A 19,873-nucleotide genomic window follows, 5' to 3' on the forward strand; every position below is an offset into this window, starting at 1 on the left:
AAGAACAGCAATGAGGCTTAAAACTGTTGGGAATGCACTACTCGGCACTTGCTTTCGTTGTCGGAGCAGTGAGTTTTTGAGGCTAAAATGCTGACGGAAAAAAATCAAACAGTGATAATTATCGGTTCTGCAATTCCTGAATGAAGAAAGGAATGAAGATAGTGACATACAATGTGAACGGCTTAAGGCCACGCATACAACAATACGGTTCACTTCCGAAACTTCTAGATTCACTCGACGCTGATATCATCTGCTTTCAGGAAACTAAATTGTCCAAACATGATTTACGAGCCGATTTGGTTCGTGCTGAGGGTTACGAGTCTTTCTTCTCTTGCACTCGTACTTCTGATCGTGGCCGCTCCGCTGGCTATTCCGGTAATTTTTAATGTTTTAGCTCTACTTTTTTAAATTTTTATTTTATGTTAGGTTGCATGTTTGCAAGAGTTTATTTTGAGTGAGTTTAAATTGTATGGGCTCACAGTGTAAAACTCAGGAATTGCAAGTAACTCTATGTAATGCTACCTCAGTTCTAGTTATATAAGCTTGTCATTAAGGATAAAATGGAAAGTTTAAAGGAGGTCATTTTTTTGAAAATAGACTAAAAAGAAATAGGCTTACATAAATTGAAACAAAGGGAGTAACATCGATGGGTAATTTTTAAATAAATGTCAAGTAACTTCATAAAAAAGGGTAAGTTACACGGATGGTGTAAAAATTTGTTCATGTATATAACTTTTGGTTAGGTATTGTGTGTCAGTGTAAGAGTAAGTGTGAGTTTTGGATAGGTTTTGAAATTCCTAATTTACTGTTTATTTAGTATTTTGGAATGAAATATGCCTGAATAGAGGGAATTTATTGAGTATTGGAATGAAATATGCTCAAATAGATAGAGGATTAGTTGGCTGATTGATATGTAGTGTAAATTTTCATTAGCTCATTTTGTGTCAATCTCAGCAGCTGAGTTCTTTTTTCAATGAAATATTAGCTGAATTGATCTTCATTGATCGGGAAAGTTTGGCTAGCTCAATTGTAGGGTGTGTATGGTGTGGAAAGAGCAATTCGTCGAAATTCCTTGACTTTGGATATCATGGTTGGATCATTTTTGAGTGTTTGGCTTGTAAAAAAATAGGCCGAGTATAGTAATAGTACAAGGTGGTGGATAGGGTATGCCTATAGTGTTTTTGTCATATTCATGAGTATTAAAGATTGACAACAATGTCTAACTTTTGGTTGAAGCAAGTGATACAAAGTAAGAGTTAGAAATTTTGTAAAGGAAAAATGACTTTTTGCCTCTTTAAGGGACAAAAATCGTTTCCTCATTTTTGATATTTCTTCCAGCAATTGGAAGTAACCTAACACTGTAAAGTGATAAACATCTAAGAAAACATTTTCATCATAGCAACAACACCCTACATCTCTCTTTATCTTCATAATCTTGAAGTTGATGAACATAGAGAGTAGTCTTGTGGATTGCTAACAATAAAGTCTTGCAGGCTAAGCTATTCTTGGTGGAGCTTGTTTAGGAATTTGTTTTTGTGTATAAGTTTGAACGTTTCTTTTTCGACTTGGTATATCTGAAGTAGGACAGTGCTAACTAATGCAAAAAGTTTCTGTAGGAGTGGAATGGCCTTAGTAAATTCTTCTTTTATTTTTTCATGTATGCATATATAGGCATGCATTACGGAGACAAATAATTGAATTTATGTCTACTTGTCCAGGTGTTGCAACATTTTGCCGTGTAAAATCTGCATTCTTGAGCAATGAGGTAGCTCTGCCAATTGCTGCAGAAGAGGGCTTCACTGGTCTCCTTGGGACATCTAACGGATATGAATCTAGAAAGGATGAGTGTCCTTCAATAGCAGAAGGCCTTGAGTGCTTTTCTAAAGATGAGCTTCTTAAAGTTGATAGTGAGGGACGTTGTCTGATTACTGATCATGGTCATTTTGGTGAGTACATGCTATCCCCGGAAACAATAGCGATGGATAATTTCTAATTGGAAGAACAAATCATAGTCTAAACATTTGTTGAAAGCCCTGTCCTTTTCTTTTTCTGGCTCACTATGTGATATAACTCTTCTATATATATATATATATATATATATATATATATTGATATTTTATTGCACATTCGAGTCTCTTACTCCCACCATAGCTTGGTGATTGACCAGTGTTTCTTCTTGCAGTTTTATTCAATATATATGGGCCCAGAGCTGTTCAGGATGACTCTGAGAGAATCCAATTTAAGCTGACGTTTTTCAAGATGTTAGAGGTAATCAATTCTCAATTTGGTTGTAAAATTATGAGAACCTGAGAAATGACATTTTCTTTTCTCCTATTTTCAATTACTAAATTAGCTTTTGCTCTATTGATGAGGAAATCTTGCACCAAATATATCAATAACTCCTGTAATCTTAGCATTAAGTTTGTTTTTTTTTTCTTGGTGATATGTCCACTACAGAGGTTCATTTTGAAATTTTAATCGCACCAAATCTTAGCACAAATTATTGAAATTGGGATCTAAGTAGAGCAGAATGGATATAGAGGATTCATATAGCCGCCCCAACTAATTTGGGATCAAGGAGTAGTTGATCTAAATGTTTAACATAAATTTCTATCAGTGTGTAGTGGGTGGAAAGGTTTAGAAAATGTCAAATTTCTATTTGGAAAATGTTGTGAGAATCCCATGTTACTTTCCTCATTGTTGTCATTTATCTAAGGCTCCAAGTCTCGACCAGGCCCTGACTGCGGCTTTATAAAGCAACTCTGATATGTGGGATGCGAATTTACAATTCTTTAGCTGGGAGAAGTTTGTTCTTAAACCCTTGGAATTAAGTTTTTGTGGGTTGTAATGGCTGTAGTATGTGATGAAGGATGTTAGGAATCTGAGGAGCTGGTATCATACTTCAATTTTTGCTTGCCACATGGTGCATTAGTTTTGTGTACTGGTCCAATAAATACTGAAAAGGAGGTGATTATAGCAGAAATTAGGAAGATTGCCACTAGGATTGTGGTATGGCTAATCCTGCAAGGACGAGTTGGTCATTCTTCTAGAGATTTTATCATTTTTGTAGCATATTGAGCCTTGTTTGGTGATAGAAAGGTGACTATGATTGGTGTCGTCCCTTGGTGTGTTTATTTACTTAAAGTTTCTCCTTTTCTTATTACAGATAAGGAAATGAAAAAACAAAGCTACCCATTTAAAAAGAAAAGGGACAAGGAAGTGAAAGCATCAATTTGATTGATGTTTTAACTAATCGTATTACATACTTTACGTCCAATTATTTATGGTTGTTTAATGCTATTTTGGTATCTTGCAATTCTCTATCTATTTTGTTAGCTAATTATTTTTGTCTCCATGTGACCTATAGGACACGGGTTCGATCCATGAAATATGTCGTGATGCTTGCGTAGGGTGCAACCCTTCCCCCGTCCCTGCGTGAACGCGAGATGCTTCGCACACCGTGCTGCCCTTTATATATCTCTGCTATCTTTTCCAGGATATTATGTCTATTAGCATATTTCTTCATTGACTGCAGAAATAGCCTGTACTTACAGTGTAAACATGCATTTCTGAACTTCACACTCTTTGCTTCATACTAGTCATTTTTATGTAGAGAAGATGGGAGTGTCTCCTGCATCAAGGAAGGAGGATTATCATCGTAGGGGATCTCAATATTGCTCCTGCTGCCATAGATCGCTGTGACGCAGAACCTGATTTTGAGAAGAACGAGTAAGCTGCTTCCTGAAATATTGTTTATGCAAGATATAGATTAATTCTTTGGTCTCGTTTTATTAAGATAACAATTCTACTTGGTAACTGGTGAATTTCCACTGTGTTGCAGGTTCAGGAAATGGTTTAGATCGTTATTATTGCAGAATGGAGGGCGTCTCCTTGATGTTTTTAGAGCAAAACATCCTGATAGGTTTCTCTCTTTCTACTTATGTTTACTTTTGTAATTTTCTAATTTCTCTACACAGCTAAGGGGAAAAGGGAGGAAATCCTCTTGACATGCGAACATGTAGTGCTTCTAAAGGTCATTTTTTAAGTCCTTCTCCGTACGTTTTTCCACAAAAGCACATACTGGCTGAAACTTTCATTGTTTTCAAAGTCAAATAAGAAATGAGATAGAGTAGTCATCCTCATCTCCCTTAACTATTGTATTTCTTGTCATCTTGTTGTATGAACCTTTTGTCATCTTACTTCGTCTTGTATTTTGCATTTTTGCTACAGAAAAGGAGCCTATACTTGCTGGTCACAGAGTACAGGAGCCGAGGAATTTAATTTTGGTTCTAGGATTGACCATATACTTAGTGCAGGATCATGCTTGCATGGTGAGGAAAATCAAGAAGGGCATGACTTTGGTACTTGCCATGTTGCAGAGTGTGACATATTGATGCAATTTCAAAGGTGGAAACCTGGAAATACGCCAAGGTAAACTTTAGTTTGTAGTATGGAAAATTACATGATCGCATTATGGATGAATGACCTTCGAAGCATGAACTCTCAAAAACAAGTGAGGATAGTTCTGAAAGAGATAAGAATGTAACTTAGCTGCTCGATATCAGTAGACATTAGTTTGTTCTGATTACCTGTGTGCTTTGCTGCGATGAAAAGATTTGTGTTACGACTTCGTAAATCTGTCATGTTACAGTTTCTGTTAATCTGTTATAAGGATATACAACAACAACAACAAAAAACCTAGAAGTAAAAATTTATAAGGATATAGCAAGAAAAAATTCCAACTTGTATTCTTAGTTGTGAGAAAGCACGGGAGAAAAATATATTATTGATATTCTATTCAATTATAATACAATGAGCCCTATTTATACAATGCATATCCTACTCCTACTATATGAACTAGGACTAATTCATGTTATTTACATAACTATCTAACACTGCCCCTCAAGTCGGTGCCTACAAGTCATATGTACCGAGCTTGTTACGTATGTAACTAATACAAGGACTTGTGAGGGACTAGGTGAGAATATCTGCAAGCTGATCGTCCGGCTTCACAAACTTTGTCATAATATCTCCTGAGAGTATCTTTTCTCTAAAGAATTGACAGTCAATCTCAATGTATTTAGTTCTCTCACGGAATACTGGATTTGATGCAATATGAAGGGTATCTTGCTTATCACACCCAAATTCCATCTTGTTGATCTTACCAAATTTCAACTCTTTGAGCAACTGTTTGATCCAAACTAGCTCACATGTTTCCATAGCCATTGCTCGATACTCTGCTTCTACACTAGATCGAACAATCACATTCTGTTTTTTGCTCTTCCAAGATACCAAATTACCTCATACTAAAACACAATATCCAGACATAGAACGTCTATCAGAAGGTGATCCTGCCCAATCAACATCTGAGTATCCAACGATCTGCTCATGGCCTCGATCCTCAAACAATATCCTTTGCTCGGAGCTGATTTTATATAATGAAGAATACGGACAACTGCATCCCAATGGCTAGCACAGGGATAATCCATAAACTGACTCACAACACTCACAAGAAAGGAAATGTCAGGTCTGGTGACTGTGAGGTAATTTAGTTTATCAACTAGCCACCTATATCTTGTAGGATCACTAAGCGGCTCCTCATGTCCGGACAGAAATTTAGAATTCGAATCCATAGGAGTGTCAACAGGTCTACAACCTGTCATTCTTGTCTCCTCAAGAATGCCCAAGACATACTTCTATTGTACAATACCTAAGCTAGATTGAGCGACCTCAATACCTAGAAAAACTTTAATCTGCCTAGATCCTTAGTCTGAAAGTGATAAAGAATGATGGTTTTTCAACCTACTAATACCATCATGATCACTGCCAATAACAACAATATCGTCAACATAAACCACCAGATAAATACAGAGTTTTGAAGCAGAATGCCGATAAAATACATAGTGATCAACTTTACTACGAGTCATGCTCAACTCCTGAATTACTGTGCTGAACTTACCAGACCAGGCTCGAGGAGACTACTTTAGAGCATAGAGGGACCGGCACAACCGATATACCCGACCACTAGACTCCCCTAGAAACAAAACCAGGTGGTTGCTCCATATAAACCTCATCCTCAAGATCACCGTTAAAGGTGGAAAAATGGTTAAAAGAAAACAGTTATCCACCCATATTATCCATCGAAAAATGGGTTGGATAATGAACCATTTAAAAACGGGTCGAATATGGATAAAGAACCATATTATCCACTTAGAAAATGATTAACCAAATGGATAACCAATGGATAACTAATGTGTTTAGCTTTTACATTTGTAAAGCCTCAAATTGGAGTTCCTCAAGTTTGGAAGACAAGGAATTCTGTCATAAGTGATCATATTTAAGAAGCCATGGATAATATGGATATCCATATTATCCGCCGGATAAATTCGTTTTATATCCGTCTCAAATGCGGATCGGGTCAGATAATTTATCCGTTTTTTAAATTACTCGTTTTGACCCGCTCATATCCGACCCGACCCGCCCGTTTGCCACCCCTAATCACCGCGAAGAAAAGCATTGTTAATGTCCAACTAATAAAGAGGCAAATGGCGAACGACATCCATGGATAGCCATGGGAGAGAAAGTGTCACTATAATCGAGCCCAAATATTTGAGTATACCCTTTGGCAACAAGACGAGCCGTAAGTCGATCAACCTGGTCATCTGGACCAACTTTGACTGCATACACCCAGCGACAACCAACAGTTGATTTACCTGAAGGAAGAGGAACAAGCTCCCAAGTACCACTCGTATGTAAAGCAGACATCTCGTCAATCATAACCCTGCCGCCATCTTAGATGAGACAATGCTTCACCTGTAGGCTTAGGGATGGAAACAGAGGAAAAAAGATGATACAAGCGCATAGTGGGGTGATGAAAAAATGGTAACTTATACCGACATAGTGGAAATTAAGATTAAGTATGGACCATATACCTTTTCGAAGTGCAATCAGTTGACTAAGAGGCGACAAGTCCGCAATAGGAGTAGGGTCAGGTGCATGACGTGAATAAGCTGGATCTGATGCTGGGCGTGGACGACGATGACAAGTTAGGAGTAGTGGAGCTGTAGGTGGTGGAGCTGAAACTGGAGCTGTAGGTGGTGGAGCTGGAACTGGAGCTGTAGGTGGTGGAGTTGGGACTAGAGCTGTAGGTGGTGTAACTGGAGTTGTGGAGGAAGATGAATGGGAAATGAATCTCCAAAATATGGAACTAGTAGCACCTTAGAAATATCTAAGCAATCACCTGAACTTGTGAAGTATGACTGGGTTTCAAAGAGGTAACAGTAGCAGGCATAAGGTACCGCTGGAGGTCAGGTGAATAACATCGATATCCCTTTTGCGTTCTCGAGTAACCTAGAAATACACACTTAAGAGCACGAGGAACTAACTTATCTTTTCCTGGAGTAAGGATATGAACAAAACACATGCTCTCAAAGGTGGAAGAGAGAATAAAGGTGAGTAGGGAAACAAGACAGAGAATGAAACTTGATTCTGGATAGCTGAGGCTGGCATAAGATTAATAAAATAACAGGATGTGAGAACTGCATCCCCCCAAAAACGCAACGGAAGATGAGATTGTATGAGTAGGGTACGAGCAATTTCAATGAGATGTCTATTCTTTCTTTCAGCTACCCCATCCTGTTGAGATGTGTACGAACAAGATGTTTGATGAATAATTCCAATGAGAGTTCATAAACTGCTGAAATGGGGAAGATAAATACTCTAGGGCATTATCACTACGAAATGTTCGGATTGAAACCCCAAATTGATTTTGAATTTCGGCGTAGAAGGTCTGGAAAATAGAAAACAACTCAGATCTATTTTTCCTAAAAAATATCCAAGTGCACCTGGAATAATCATCAATGAAACTGACAAAGTTGAGCGGAATCCCAAGGTAGAACTAACCCGACTAGGAACCCAAACATCTGAATGGACTAAAGTGAACGGTGACTCTGCTTGATTATCAGGACGCCGAGGGAAATGAGAGCAAGTATGCTTACCGAGCTGACATGACTCACACTCTAGAGTGGACAAGTGAGATAATCCAGGTACCATTTTCTGAAGTTTTGACAAACTCCCAATCTTTTATGTTATAAATCTGATTAATCAGTAACATGACAAGTTATTGAAGAAAGACAAGATGTGAGTTCACGTGATTTAGCAAGGATAAAGTAATAAAGTCCATTTGATTCACGCCTGGTACCAATGATCCGCCCCGTACTGCGTTTCGGTACAAAAACAAGGCCATTAAGAAATAAAACAAAGCATTTAAGTGATTTGGCTAAGCGACTAATGACTATGAGATTAAAAGGACTGCTGGGAATATAAAGAACTGAATCTAAAGGTAAGGAAGGAAATGGACTTGCTTGACCTATTCCAGTTGCCATGGTTTGAGATCCATTGGCCATTGTGACTGATGGAAGAGATTGAGAATATGAAATAGTAGTGAAAAGGGATTGGTTACCAGAAATGTGATCAGATGCACCTGAATCAATGAGCCAAGAATCGGAGGATGAAGAGGAGACACAAGTCACGCTATTACCTGGTTGAACAATGGAAGCTATCTCTGAAGATGTCTGTTTATATGTTTTGTACCGAAGAAACTCAATATAATCTGGTAGAGAAACCATCCAACTATTCATAGTATTGTATCCCATTTCGCTACAACCAATTTCTCAAATTCTTGACTAATACTTGTATGGTTAACCTTAGAATGCCAAATCAGAACAAGTTAGTTAAGCTGGAAACTTCCTTTTTTTTCTTAGTTAGACGGAGTTGGAAAGGGAAAGACGACCTCTGGGAACCAAGTTCTTGCCTTGAAATAGTGAAAAACGGAAGAAATATCTGAGAAAACACTGTTCACAACAGAAAAACAATGTTCACGCCGGAAAAAGTGCACTGTTTATACCGGGAAAAAATAAAGTTGTCGGAACTTGGTTTAAATTGGATGGGTTGGCTCGGAATTACTGTACGAGTCAGCTGTCCTGAAGGACCTCTGTCAGAATCTGATTGTAAGAGGGCTCACGCGCCCGGCGCATGCACAAATCTCGCCGGAGAAATTTCTGTCTGTCCGGCGTGTGAGGGCACGCGGGGCATATTTTTCTGGTGAGGTTTGGTAGTGGGACTACGGCGGATCTTATGGTGGTGTTGGTTTGTGCACAACACTGATAAATAGTGATTTTGACGCAAACAACCACCGGAAAAGTTGCACGGCAAACTGTTTCTTCCCGGAATCACTGTTAGATTGCACATCGAGTATTTTCTCACTATTGGTCTGATACCGTGTGAGAAAGCACGGGAGAAAAATATATTATTGATATTCTATTCAATTATAATATAATGAGCCCTATTTATATTTTATACAATACATGTCCTACTCGTATTCTATGTGGGGACTAGGACTAATTCACGTTATTTACATAACTATCTAACATTAGTTATATTCTGCGGCTCTTGTTTCCAGTGAAAAATATATAGTGCAAAAGATTGTCTCCAGAAGTAGCTGAGTAGTTAAGCACATACATGATTGGCCAACTTTTCTGATTGGATATTCAATTGTTCATTATCGTTTGAGTTAACAATTTTTATCACTCATTGACCCATAACATGGTGATGGAGGATCTCACAATCGTACTTGAGAATCTACATGCTACAGGTGGAAAGGAGGGAGGAGCATCAAATTAGAAGGTTCTGATCATGTTCCAGTTTACACGAGTTTAGTAGAAATCCCTGAAGTATTGGAGCATAGCACCCCATCATTGTCTACCAGATACCATCCCCAGGTCTGCGGGAGTCAGCAAACTCTTGGTGAGAGTCTCTAGTCAAGTTGCATGAATATTAATTTTATTGGACGCTGTTGCGATTGTTTTACTCGAACATTTTTGATATAGATGTCTGCTCACACATTTGACAGGCACTACTTTAAATCAAGTTTATTGCTGTTTTTGCAAAAATTTATTCCAGAATGTGATAGAAATCAGCATGTGTAATATGCAAATAAGACCTATGGGTTTATTATTGACGGGAGTAGGTAGTATTAGAGCAGCAAACAATCTAGGGCGTTCATATTCATGCTAGTTACCTAGTGCATCAAATCAATCTCTTATTTTTTTTCTCGAAGTTCAGATCAACTCAAAACAAAGTGGAAAAGAAATTAATCTAGCATAGCTGTTAGTCTCAATTCTGTTTGTCTCTAGGAAGGGAGGTCATCATAATGTCTAAAAGTAGAAGAATGTCGCAGAAATTTTACTTCAGGAAAAAATCAATCTAACCTATATCTTTCATACATTTTCCGAAAGGCTTTTAAACAGTGAGTAGTCAGTTACTGAACCAAAAGGATCATGCTTGATTGCCAATAAAGTGATATGAGGAGTTTCTAATGTTTACATTTCTGTGTTCCATATTCATGGTTTGTCAAGTATAACTAGTTGTGTTTATCCATCAGTCAAGGTGTCCTTTTAATCGTCATGTATGTTTTGAGTTACTGTGTTAAGTTTGGTTTTTGTAAATATAGTGCGACATTGCGTTCAGTTTATCATATTATAGTTTGTTGCTGAAATTTCCTGCTCAAAAGTGCAGTGTCTATGTTCGCAAGAAGGCAATCAATTGAGCAAGTTATTTCAGAGGAAAGGATAAGCCCTCTGTTCCCAAGTCATGAAAAGTTTACCTCAACTCCAGAGAACTACGATAGTAAAGCTTCGCAAATTAGGGTGCTTGGTTCTCGAAGTAACGCTAATATTCTGCCGAGCATTGTAGCCAAGAAGAAATCAAGGCATGGTCAGGGGTCTCAGCTCACACTCAACTCGTTCTTCCAGAAATGCACTAGAAGTGAGACTTCTGACAGTAGCTCTGCTGATCTTAAAATTTGTCAGACAGACATTTCTTACTCTCAGATTGACCTCAATGGAGTTCCTTCTGCTGATGATGAAAGTGGTCCTTCAAAGGACTGCAGATTAAATGCTATTGACAATATTCAAAATGAAGGCCAGTTAGATGCATGCGATTCAGATAAAGAGAAGAGGAAAGTGGCATTACAGGAGTGGCAAAGGATTCAGCAATTAATGCAGAATACTGTACCTCTTTGTAAGGGCCATCGAGAACCTTGTGTTCCACGGATTGTTAAAAAAGCAGGCCCCAATTTGGGCCGCAGATTTTATGTCTGTGCTCGAGCTGAGGTATGTCTCATTGTTAGTGGATAGAGTTAAATACTTTGTAAGCAATGGCGTAAGATTTTTGTAGATATTAATATGAGTTTAAAAGAATGAAGAAAACTCGTCTCAATTGTGGAAAATGGGTGTCCCCCTCTATCTACCTTATACACTTCAATATTAATTTTATAACAGAATATAGATGTAAGGGCTGGACCCAAGTTTTCCTCTTTTTTTTTTTTTTTTTTTGGGGAGGGGTGGGGGGGGGGGGGGGAGCAATTTGGAGTTGTGTGAGCATGTGAAAACATTTTGATTTTTTCTGATTCAAGCTTAAGTGACATGGTGATCCAGTTCATAGAAAAATTCCATTTGATTTCGAGAAATTTGATACCTGGTACCATGCAACATAATATTTCACCTTACGGTCAAATTTCTACTTGGCTTTTTGGTTTTTCCGGTTAGCTAATATATAAGTTTATCTAGAACTTTCTCATCGTTCCTTTTTTTGTATTTGGGAGGAGGGGTGGAGGCTGAGAAGTTTTTTGGTGACCTCGAAAAAGTAGTGTTACATAGACCTATAATATATTTTTCATAGCACTAGTTACCTGCTAACATATCAAATTGGGTAGCACTTCTTTGGAGAGATATTAAAAGCTTTTAGATGAATTCTATTATCTTGTCAAATATGGCTGATGAGAAGAAAACAAGATTTTGGCAGGTTAAATGGCTAGAACAAATCCCTGATATGCATACACGAGTAGTCAATAAGAGGCTACTGTGGCAGATTGCGAGAAATGGAGATAGCTAGAATATTAATTTCAGCTGGAACTCTTATGATCCAGAAGTAGAAAAAGATAGCTTGATATTTTCCCAAAAAAAGAAGAAAAAAACTGGAAATTCTCTGAATTAGGTTCTGAATTAGATTCTCTATTCTGGAAAGCAACTAAAGATTGGAAGTTCACAGTCAAGTCCTGCAATGATTGACTGCATAACACAACATTAGGAGTGATACAATGGCCATGAAAAATAATTTAGAGAATTAAATCTCCTCCAAAAGTGGTTTGTTTAACATGAATTGCAGCTTATGAGGCGCTTATACTGTTGGATAAGTTACAAAGATGAGAGATCTGTATCTGCAACAGATGTTATATGTGCATAAGTTTCTGTGAAGCTGCTTCTCATCTTCATTTGCATTTTAACTGTAACTGGCTGTTGTGTTTATTCCAAAATCTTCTTGGGTTATAATCTGTACTGCCTTTAAAAGGTTTTGGGAATACAATCCCTTTATGCATTCTTTGGAATGTATGAGAAGAACGAAATCTTTGATGTTTTGGTGAAAAGTGTAAACTGTACGCAGCATAAAATATGCACATTTGCAATCTTTGGTTTATGGGCTATGCTGTAAATATATTGTACATAATCTGGATACTCTTATGAACTTTTAGGACTCTTTATCTAGCTAAAGGAGTTTCAGTAATACACACACACACACACATTGCACTCTCTGGGTAATATTGAATAAAGTTACTTCTTTACTTGGTAAAAAGAAATGGATGAGGGTTTTTCTCGGTATGGTAATCTTAGTGTTTTCTGTCTGTATCGTGGAGCTAACTGTTAGACTTGCACTCTTTTCTAATCTGTTTAGCTTGATATATCTTTTGATTTAGCAACTGCATTTTTATGACCTGAACTCATTATTCTCTTTGGCAATAGGAAAGAGTGGTAGTCTCACCAAATCTTTTCATGCAGCAGCCCTAGGAATGGTGGAATTTTGTCTAATAAGAGATTTGTACATTAAACCATCTGTCTTCCAGAATTTTCTTACAAAACCGACATTCTCTATTCAGGGACCTGCATCAAATCCTGAAGCAAATTGTGGTTATTTCAAATGGGCTGCTGCTTCAAAATGTAAGGAGAAAGGAAAGTGAAGTCTCTGCAGCATATATTCGTACGTGATAAACAACTAAAGTTCTGCATAATGAGAGAGTTCAGGTTAGTTAAAATTGCGGATCTTGCTCAGTGGGAGCATGTGGTATCTCCACGTTCTTGTATTTTTCTCGGCAGTCAACCTTCTATTTCCCCACAGTACTGACGTGGGAATTTATAGCAGTTTATTTACGTGATAAACTGCAAAATCAATAGATTCAGTGTTCTGTCTTGTCGTTAGCTAAAATTATCTGGTAGCTGTATAATTTTAGATGTTTACTTGGGCGGGACCTTTGGCATGAGGAATATCATTCTTTTCTTCTTCCCATTGTATTCTTTGGCATAATTACTTGGAAATTAGTCATCTTCCTTCACAACCTTACATCGTTCCACATGCGGTGGTATGAATTTCATGGATAAAGTTTGTTTCTATTGAAACCTTCTACCACTATTTTAAGTCCCTGTTATTATTAGCTTTCAATTTAAAGAAGGTGCATGTTGGCTATACATATTATCATACCTAGATTTTTGAAGGAAATATTAGTAAACTGGGGACTTTATTTTAAAATTAATCAAAACATTGTGCCTTTGAATTTTCTCATAATCTTTGTGATCAGTGCGCCTGAGATAATATGTGGTGGGAGATGGAGAAAAGTGTTGGTGGTGGTAGTGACGAAGGAGGTGGCAGAGGCGAAGCTCAAGGGAGGAAATACGAGGAGAGTGGAAGGCAAGTGGTTGTTTTCTTCTACTTCTACGTTTTTTCCTTTATTTCTTTCTAATAAAAAAAAGAACTAAGTTTTTATGGTGAGAAGAACATTTCCTTTTGACCAAAAAAAAAAAGAACATTTCCTTGAGATCTGTAAATTGGTAGTATTTGCCGTAATGGCGCTACTGCCATTCTTTCTTGTTCTACTGATTTATTTCTCAGTCTGGTTGTTCCTGGAGTAGGAACGGACACCAAATTAGCACTAGCTAGGGCTGTTAGAAGCAAACAAAAAGGAATTAACACAAACTGCCAAGAGATGGGAATAGAGGACTTCGGTTGATCTTTATTACACTTGTTACAATCATTATTTGTATACTGATTTTGAATTGATGAAAACAAAAGGTTTCTTTTGTTGGCCATCTAAGGAAGGTGCTTACTTTTTCACTATGAAATTTTCATAATACAGGACGATATAATAATGTGTTGCCAATGTGCAATTTCTCTAGGAATTTGATGTAGATAACCTTGAATTTGATACATGCTGGCCATGATATTGATGGACATCAAGATCTGCTTTTGCGTGTGAGACTCCCAAGTCATATTTGAAAATAGTCTCTCTACTTTCACAAGGTAGGGGTAAGGTCTATATACACACTACCTTCCCCAGACCCCACTTGTGGGATTACACTAGGTTTGTTGTTGTTGTTGTTGTACTCCAAGTCATATTTGGTTTTTTGGTTCAAAGTGTTCATTCCGGAAACACGAAGGGAATGCACATGAGATAGGCGTAGCAGAAAAGAAAGGGTCAATGACAAGAGGAAGGCGGAGGAAAAAAGATGAGGTGTTGGGTGTTGGAAATGTTTTACTCAAACACCTCTGTAATTGCTTTGCATTATTTAAAAAAAAAAAAAGGCAGCCTGGTGTACTAAGCTCCCGCTATGCGCGGGGTTCAGGAAAGGGCCAGACTACAAGGGTCTATTGTACGCATCCTAACCTTACATTTCAAGATGCTATTTTCACGGCTCGAACCCGTGACCTCCTGGTCGCATTATATATGTAAGTTTTGTTTTATTGCTGGATGAATAAAGAAAAGAATCGAAGAAAGGATATTTAGAGGGTCATACTTACCAATAGATGGATTAAGCAAAGAATTTGCTTGGTAATGTAATTGTCTTGTATCTAAAGATGTTTCATGGGAAGATTTCAGAGGGGTTGAATATTTTGAAAATTGTGAATTGTGAAAGCAACCTGGGGATTTTAGTTTTTTTGATAAATGTACAACATGGCACTGCTTTTTGCTGGTCACTTGAAAAGTTTCATTTGTCATGTACAACATTGCTGGTGATTTTATGAGTCTATTCAAAATTAAAACCCATACATTCAAAATAAACGGATAAGCAATTAGATTACAGCAGTAAGTTGTATATTTAGCTCATACTAAACGATCTGATGAATAAACGAAAGTTATCTATTTTAGTGGTCAAAATCTAACTTGGACCAGAGATCACTAATTTTGGACGTCATGTCAAGTTCATATGTCAAATTACTTGAATTTCATTCAGTTGCAACTGAATCTGAGGTAACAGATGTATTGCGGAAGAGGAGAATCGAAGAGAGAAATATTTGTGTATTAGGTATCCGAGTCATGAACTGTACGTGTATTAATTTATAGCATCTAACACACCCCTAACTAGCTATTAACTATGGTAAGATGTAACTTCAGTCAAGTAACTATGGTAGACACGATGTTCTCCTTTGCAACCCCCCGCCCCTCTCCCCCGGTCCTCAGGCTGGGGGAGATGAAGGTGTTCTTCATCGCTAGCTTGAAAAGTAGAAAAGAATGTTGAGATTTGCTACGTCCTTTGGTTAAAATATCAGCCTGCTACTATGTGGATGTTAAGTAATTATTCTTTTAGGTATCTGTTATTTTTTACCAATAACATCTATCACGTAACTCTAACCACCAAAGTTTAAGGCAGATGGAACGTAGCATAACTTAGAATAGTCATCAAGAGTTCTAATAAATTTCTACATATAAATTTGAAATTTCTAAATATAAATTAAAAATTTAAATACAGATAAGGTTCCAGCCAAATCTATTGGTCTGTCGAACCCAGCGTCATCTCTATATCTGCTCCTAGTGGTCATTTCTTTCAATTGTAAGTAAAAAACATCACATCCTAGATTATTTGACCCTATTTTCTTTTTTGTATGTTTCAGAAAGAATGATCTTTCATTTCTTAAATTTAAAAATAATTTAGATTGAAACTTTCTATCTTACCGGGAAGCTTTTATAATCACACAAATATTATAACATAATTTAGATAACAAATTCCAAAAGTCTTATTGTCACATAAATATTATGGCACACTTAATGTCACAAATTACAAAACTCCTTATTTCTTTCTTATTACTCTGACCAGTCAAATTGGATCACATAAAAAAATGGGGATTAGTAAATAGTATTGTATTTATTATCAAAAAGTTTATTTATCCGTAATATTTGATTTTATAGAATAAATTATTTTCAATTATTTACTGCTACTAAATAATTGTTGCTAAATTTGATTTATATGTTAAATATCCATCTTTAATTTTTTGAATTCTATATCAAGTCAAATATTTTAACACGAAATAGAAGGAAAGGAACATCATTTATGAATTGCTTGAAATAAGGAGAGCAGTCAAAGCAACACTGGAAATTAACTGAGGAGAAATTGTCGGGAAGCGTATTTTAACTTACAGATAAAAAAGTACTATAACCAAAACAAGAGAGCTGCAATACAAAAAGAAATGCAATAAAAGTCAAAATTAAATACACATCATGCGACTCCGCTGGGGATCGAACCCAGAATCTCTGGTTTCGTAGACCAGCGCCTTATCCATTGGGCCACGGAGTCAAGTTGGCACTAAAATGAAATATTACTATAATGAAGGTGAAATGGTTTACCAACAGTTGCCTAGTGACGGAACTATCTTTGGTGAATGGTTTTCAAAAGGAAACTATTTATTTTCTTCAATTTTAGTTTATCTATCTATCTATGTATCTATCTATCTATTATTATAAAAGCACAAATATAATGTCGGTCTACAAAATAACCTTAAAAATAAATTTTATATTAGACAAAATGGTCATTTACTATTTTCCTAATATTTAAGATTTTGAAATCAATTAAAATTATGTTTATAAGTCTTTCCTTATTTGATTAATATTCATTTTGGTTTTGGATTCTACGTTGAACAAAACTATACTATAAACTTAATATCATAAACTTTTGCTTTCTCCCGAAACAATATAGAGACAATAAATATTTATTGTCTGAAGTCCTCCCATCCAATAAAACTGTATTAAAACTACCCTAATTATAATTAACAAATTCTTGAGTCAACAAACGATAAAATACCATCAAATAGCTGTATTTTTTCTTCAAAAGATAATTCCGTATTGGAAAAATTAATTATATTTTGCTACAATATATGCTAGATAAAATTATAATCACCATTAATAATTTAAAATTTAGATGCATCGATAGTTATTATAACATCTGTTATAAATTAAGAAAAAATAAGTCCTATTTCCTTCTAATAGGAAGTTTCTTTTGAAGTTAAAGACTGCCCAGAAAATCTACTTCTTCGGAAAGAAAAAACTCCTTAATCTTAATTTGAAATTATTTTATTAATTTTTGCAATCAAAAAAATTGATAAAGTATTTTTAATACAATAACAGTAATAACTATGCCTCGGTCCAAAATAAAAATGAGCTAAACAACTTTAAATTATATATTAGTTATATACAACCAAACAACTTTAAGTTATATACTGATTATATACAATCAACTAAATAAATATTTTCAACCAAAGAAGTAATAGTTTTCACAATATTTATGCAAGTTATACAAATTTAAAATTATTCCTTTAATCTTGGTAATAATACTTGGAAACTGAAAGTTCTAGACTGAATAATAGAGGAAATGAGAATATATGTCAAAATTTGTTGCATTAATAAGAAGTGAAAGAGTGTGACGACCCGGGCGGTCGTCTTAAGAATTAACACCCCGATTCCTTATTAACTGCTTTTCCCAAGTTTATTTATGCTATTTTGAGTTGCCGGGATATTCGGTTTTGAGTTTTCGGAGAATTTTGGGACACTTAGTCCCTAAATAAGAGCTTAAGTGTTGGAGAGTTGACCGTAGTCGGAACAATGTGAAAACGACATCGGAATGGAAATCTGATGGTTCTGTTAGCTTCGTTGGGTGATTTAGGGCATAGGGGCGTGTTCGGATTGTGTTTTGGAGGTCCGTAGCTAATTTACGCTTGAAATGCCGAAAGTTGAATTTTTGAAATTTCCGGTCTGATAGTGAGATTTTGATCCGAGGGTCGGAATGGAATTCTGGAAGTTGGAGTAGCTCCGTAAGGGTGAATGTGACGTGTGTGCAAAATTTCAGGTCATTCAGACGAGGTTTGATAGATTTTTTGATCGAAAGCATATTTTGAGAATTTTGGAGTTCTTAGGCACAAATCCATGGTTAATTCGAGGTTTCGATGTTGTTTTAAGTGTTTTAAGGATTGGTATAAGTTTCGATAGTGGTTTGTGACTTGTTGGTGCCTTTGGTTGAGGTTCCGGGGGCCTCAGAATGAATTCAGATGGTTGACTGAAAGATTTTGGAATTAAAGTTGCAGCTTCAGTTGCTGGTTCTGTCATAACCGCACCTGCGGTTTGGGTTCCGCAGGTGCGGCACCGCAGAAGCGGCTAAGTGGCCGCATAAACAGAATTTGGCCACCTCTTCAGGAACCGCAGATGCGGGTAGTTCACCGCAGAAGCGGTACCGCACCTGCGGAAGGGTAACCGCAGATGCGGAAATGGGCCTTTAAGTGAAAGTCATAGATGCGACCTAGTCTCTGCAGACAAATGCGGAAATCGTTGGGCAGAACATATAAATTCTTGCCTTCGCGAAATTTAGCCATTTTCATCTTTTTCAAAACGGGAAGAAGCTTAGGGAGCACTTTTCAAGAGGGATTTTCAGAGGAGTTCATTGGGTAAGGTTTTTGGTCCCTAAACTCGTTATTGGAATAATTTTTATCATTTTAAGCATGAACAATTGAGAAAAATCAGTGGTAATTGGGGGGTTAGGGCTTGACTAATTGGAGGCTTTTGAGTGATGATTTGAGAGACCATTTAAGGTTCGATTTTGATGCTTTTGGTATGAATGAACTCGTGAGAGTGTAAGGATTCTGGAAACATAAATTTTACCCAATTTCGAGACGTGGGCCCGAGGGACGTTTTGGTCATTTTACATAATTTCGCGTATTAACTTAGAGTTTCATTGTAGAATCAGTTGCTTGAAGTGTTATTTACATTATGAAATTGAATTGAATAGATTTGGGCCATTCAGAGTCGAGTACTCGTGGAAAGAATGTGGTTTCGGGTTGATTTTGAGCTGGTTCGAGGTAAGTGGCTTGTCTAACATTGTATGGGGGCCCTTCTCCTTATGATATGATATATTTGATAATTGATTTGCCTTGTACGTGAGGTGACGAGTGCGTACTTGAGCTAATTGTTGAAAATTCGGTTTTACTTTAAGTATTTCAATTGAGTTCCTTTTTTCTGCTTTATTCTACTTGTGAATTTAGCATGTTGTTAGTTTAGAAAAGCATGTTTAGCTGACTTAATTGCCTATTTGCTTAAATTGCCTTAATTGCATTACGTGAAGCATGTTAGGCTAGAATTAACTGTGTACTTGGTACGAAATTAGCATTTAAATTGAGCATTCTTGTGTTGCTTCTGTGTGTTTTTAATTTGGGACTACAGGACGGCATCTCGGGAGATCCCCTATACATATTTATGATCTGGACTGAGGTCGCCGAAAAATATTATATATATAGGTAAAATATATAGATTTTAATGGTGTATAATGTATATTGAACACCCTTTATCGGGGATTTTCTTTACTTATTTCAAGTTTGAATACCCTAAATGAAATTCCTGGTTTCGCCACTGGTTTGATCTAATTTTTTAGTTTCTCGGTATAGTATTTGATTTTCAATTTTGCAAATCAGGTCGTTTCAGTATGTTGTCCTAATATCTTATATTTTGTGA

General features: G+C 36.6%; 1 protein-coding gene and 1 non-coding gene across 5 annotated transcripts; one reads left to right on the top strand and one right to left on the bottom strand.

The window, feature by feature from the left end:
* The first annotated feature begins 13 nt into the window (after positions 1–13).
* On the top strand, positions 14–15,078 carry LOC104216114 (DNA-(apurinic or apyrimidinic site) endonuclease 2). 4 transcript variants are annotated; one of them, XR_708400.2, is made up of 11 exons: positions 14–375; positions 1,719–1,946; positions 2,183–2,268; positions 3,614–3,729; positions 3,842–3,922; positions 4,231–4,431; positions 9,653–9,804; positions 10,576–11,171; positions 12,992–13,136; positions 13,688–13,797; positions 14,283–15,078. XR_708400.2 is itself a non-coding variant. In XM_009766087.2 (9 exons), the coding sequence occupies exons 1-9, from the start codon at positions 141–143 to the stop codon at positions 13,070–13,072; spliced, it is 1,776 nt and encodes a 591-aa protein (XP_009764389.1). In that variant the 5' UTR covers positions 14–140; the 3' UTR covers positions 13,073–13,508. The 4 variants fall into 4 exon arrangements, 1 of the variants encoding a protein (XP_009764389.1); XR_011402189.1 differs by lacking the exon at positions 13,688–13,797 and having other exon boundaries at positions 14,283–15,077; XR_708399.2 differs by lacking the exon at positions 14,283–15,078 and having other exon boundaries at positions 13,688–14,281.
* A 1,525-nt stretch (positions 15,079–16,603) lies between these two features.
* Positions 16,604–16,676, bottom strand: TRNAR-ACG (transfer RNA arginine (anticodon ACG)). The gene has a single exon. It is a non-coding gene; the product is annotated as a tRNA-Arg (tRNA).
* Positions 16,677–19,873: the final 3,197 nt, after the last annotated feature.

The sequence above is a fragment of the Nicotiana sylvestris genome, chromosome 9, assembly GCF_000393655.2.
Source record: "Nicotiana sylvestris chromosome 9, ASM39365v2, whole genome shotgun sequence".
Classification (NCBI taxonomy): Eukaryota; Viridiplantae; Streptophyta; class Magnoliopsida; order Solanales; family Solanaceae; genus Nicotiana; species Nicotiana sylvestris.

Excerpts from the sequence above, each read along its gene's own strand:
- LOC104216114 (XM_009766087.2), top strand. The coding sequence starts at position 141 with ATGAAGAAAGGAATGAAGATAGTGACATACAATGTGAACGGCTTAAGG. Across the intron at positions 376-1,718 it reads CCGCTCCGCTGGCTATTCCG|GTGTTGCAACATTTTGCCGT; the intron begins GTAATTTTTAAT and ends CTACTTGTCCAG. Across the intron at positions 3,730-3,841 it reads CCTGATTTTGAGAAGAACGA|GTTCAGGAAATGGTTTAGAT; the intron begins GTAAGCTGCTTC and ends ACTGTGTTGCAG.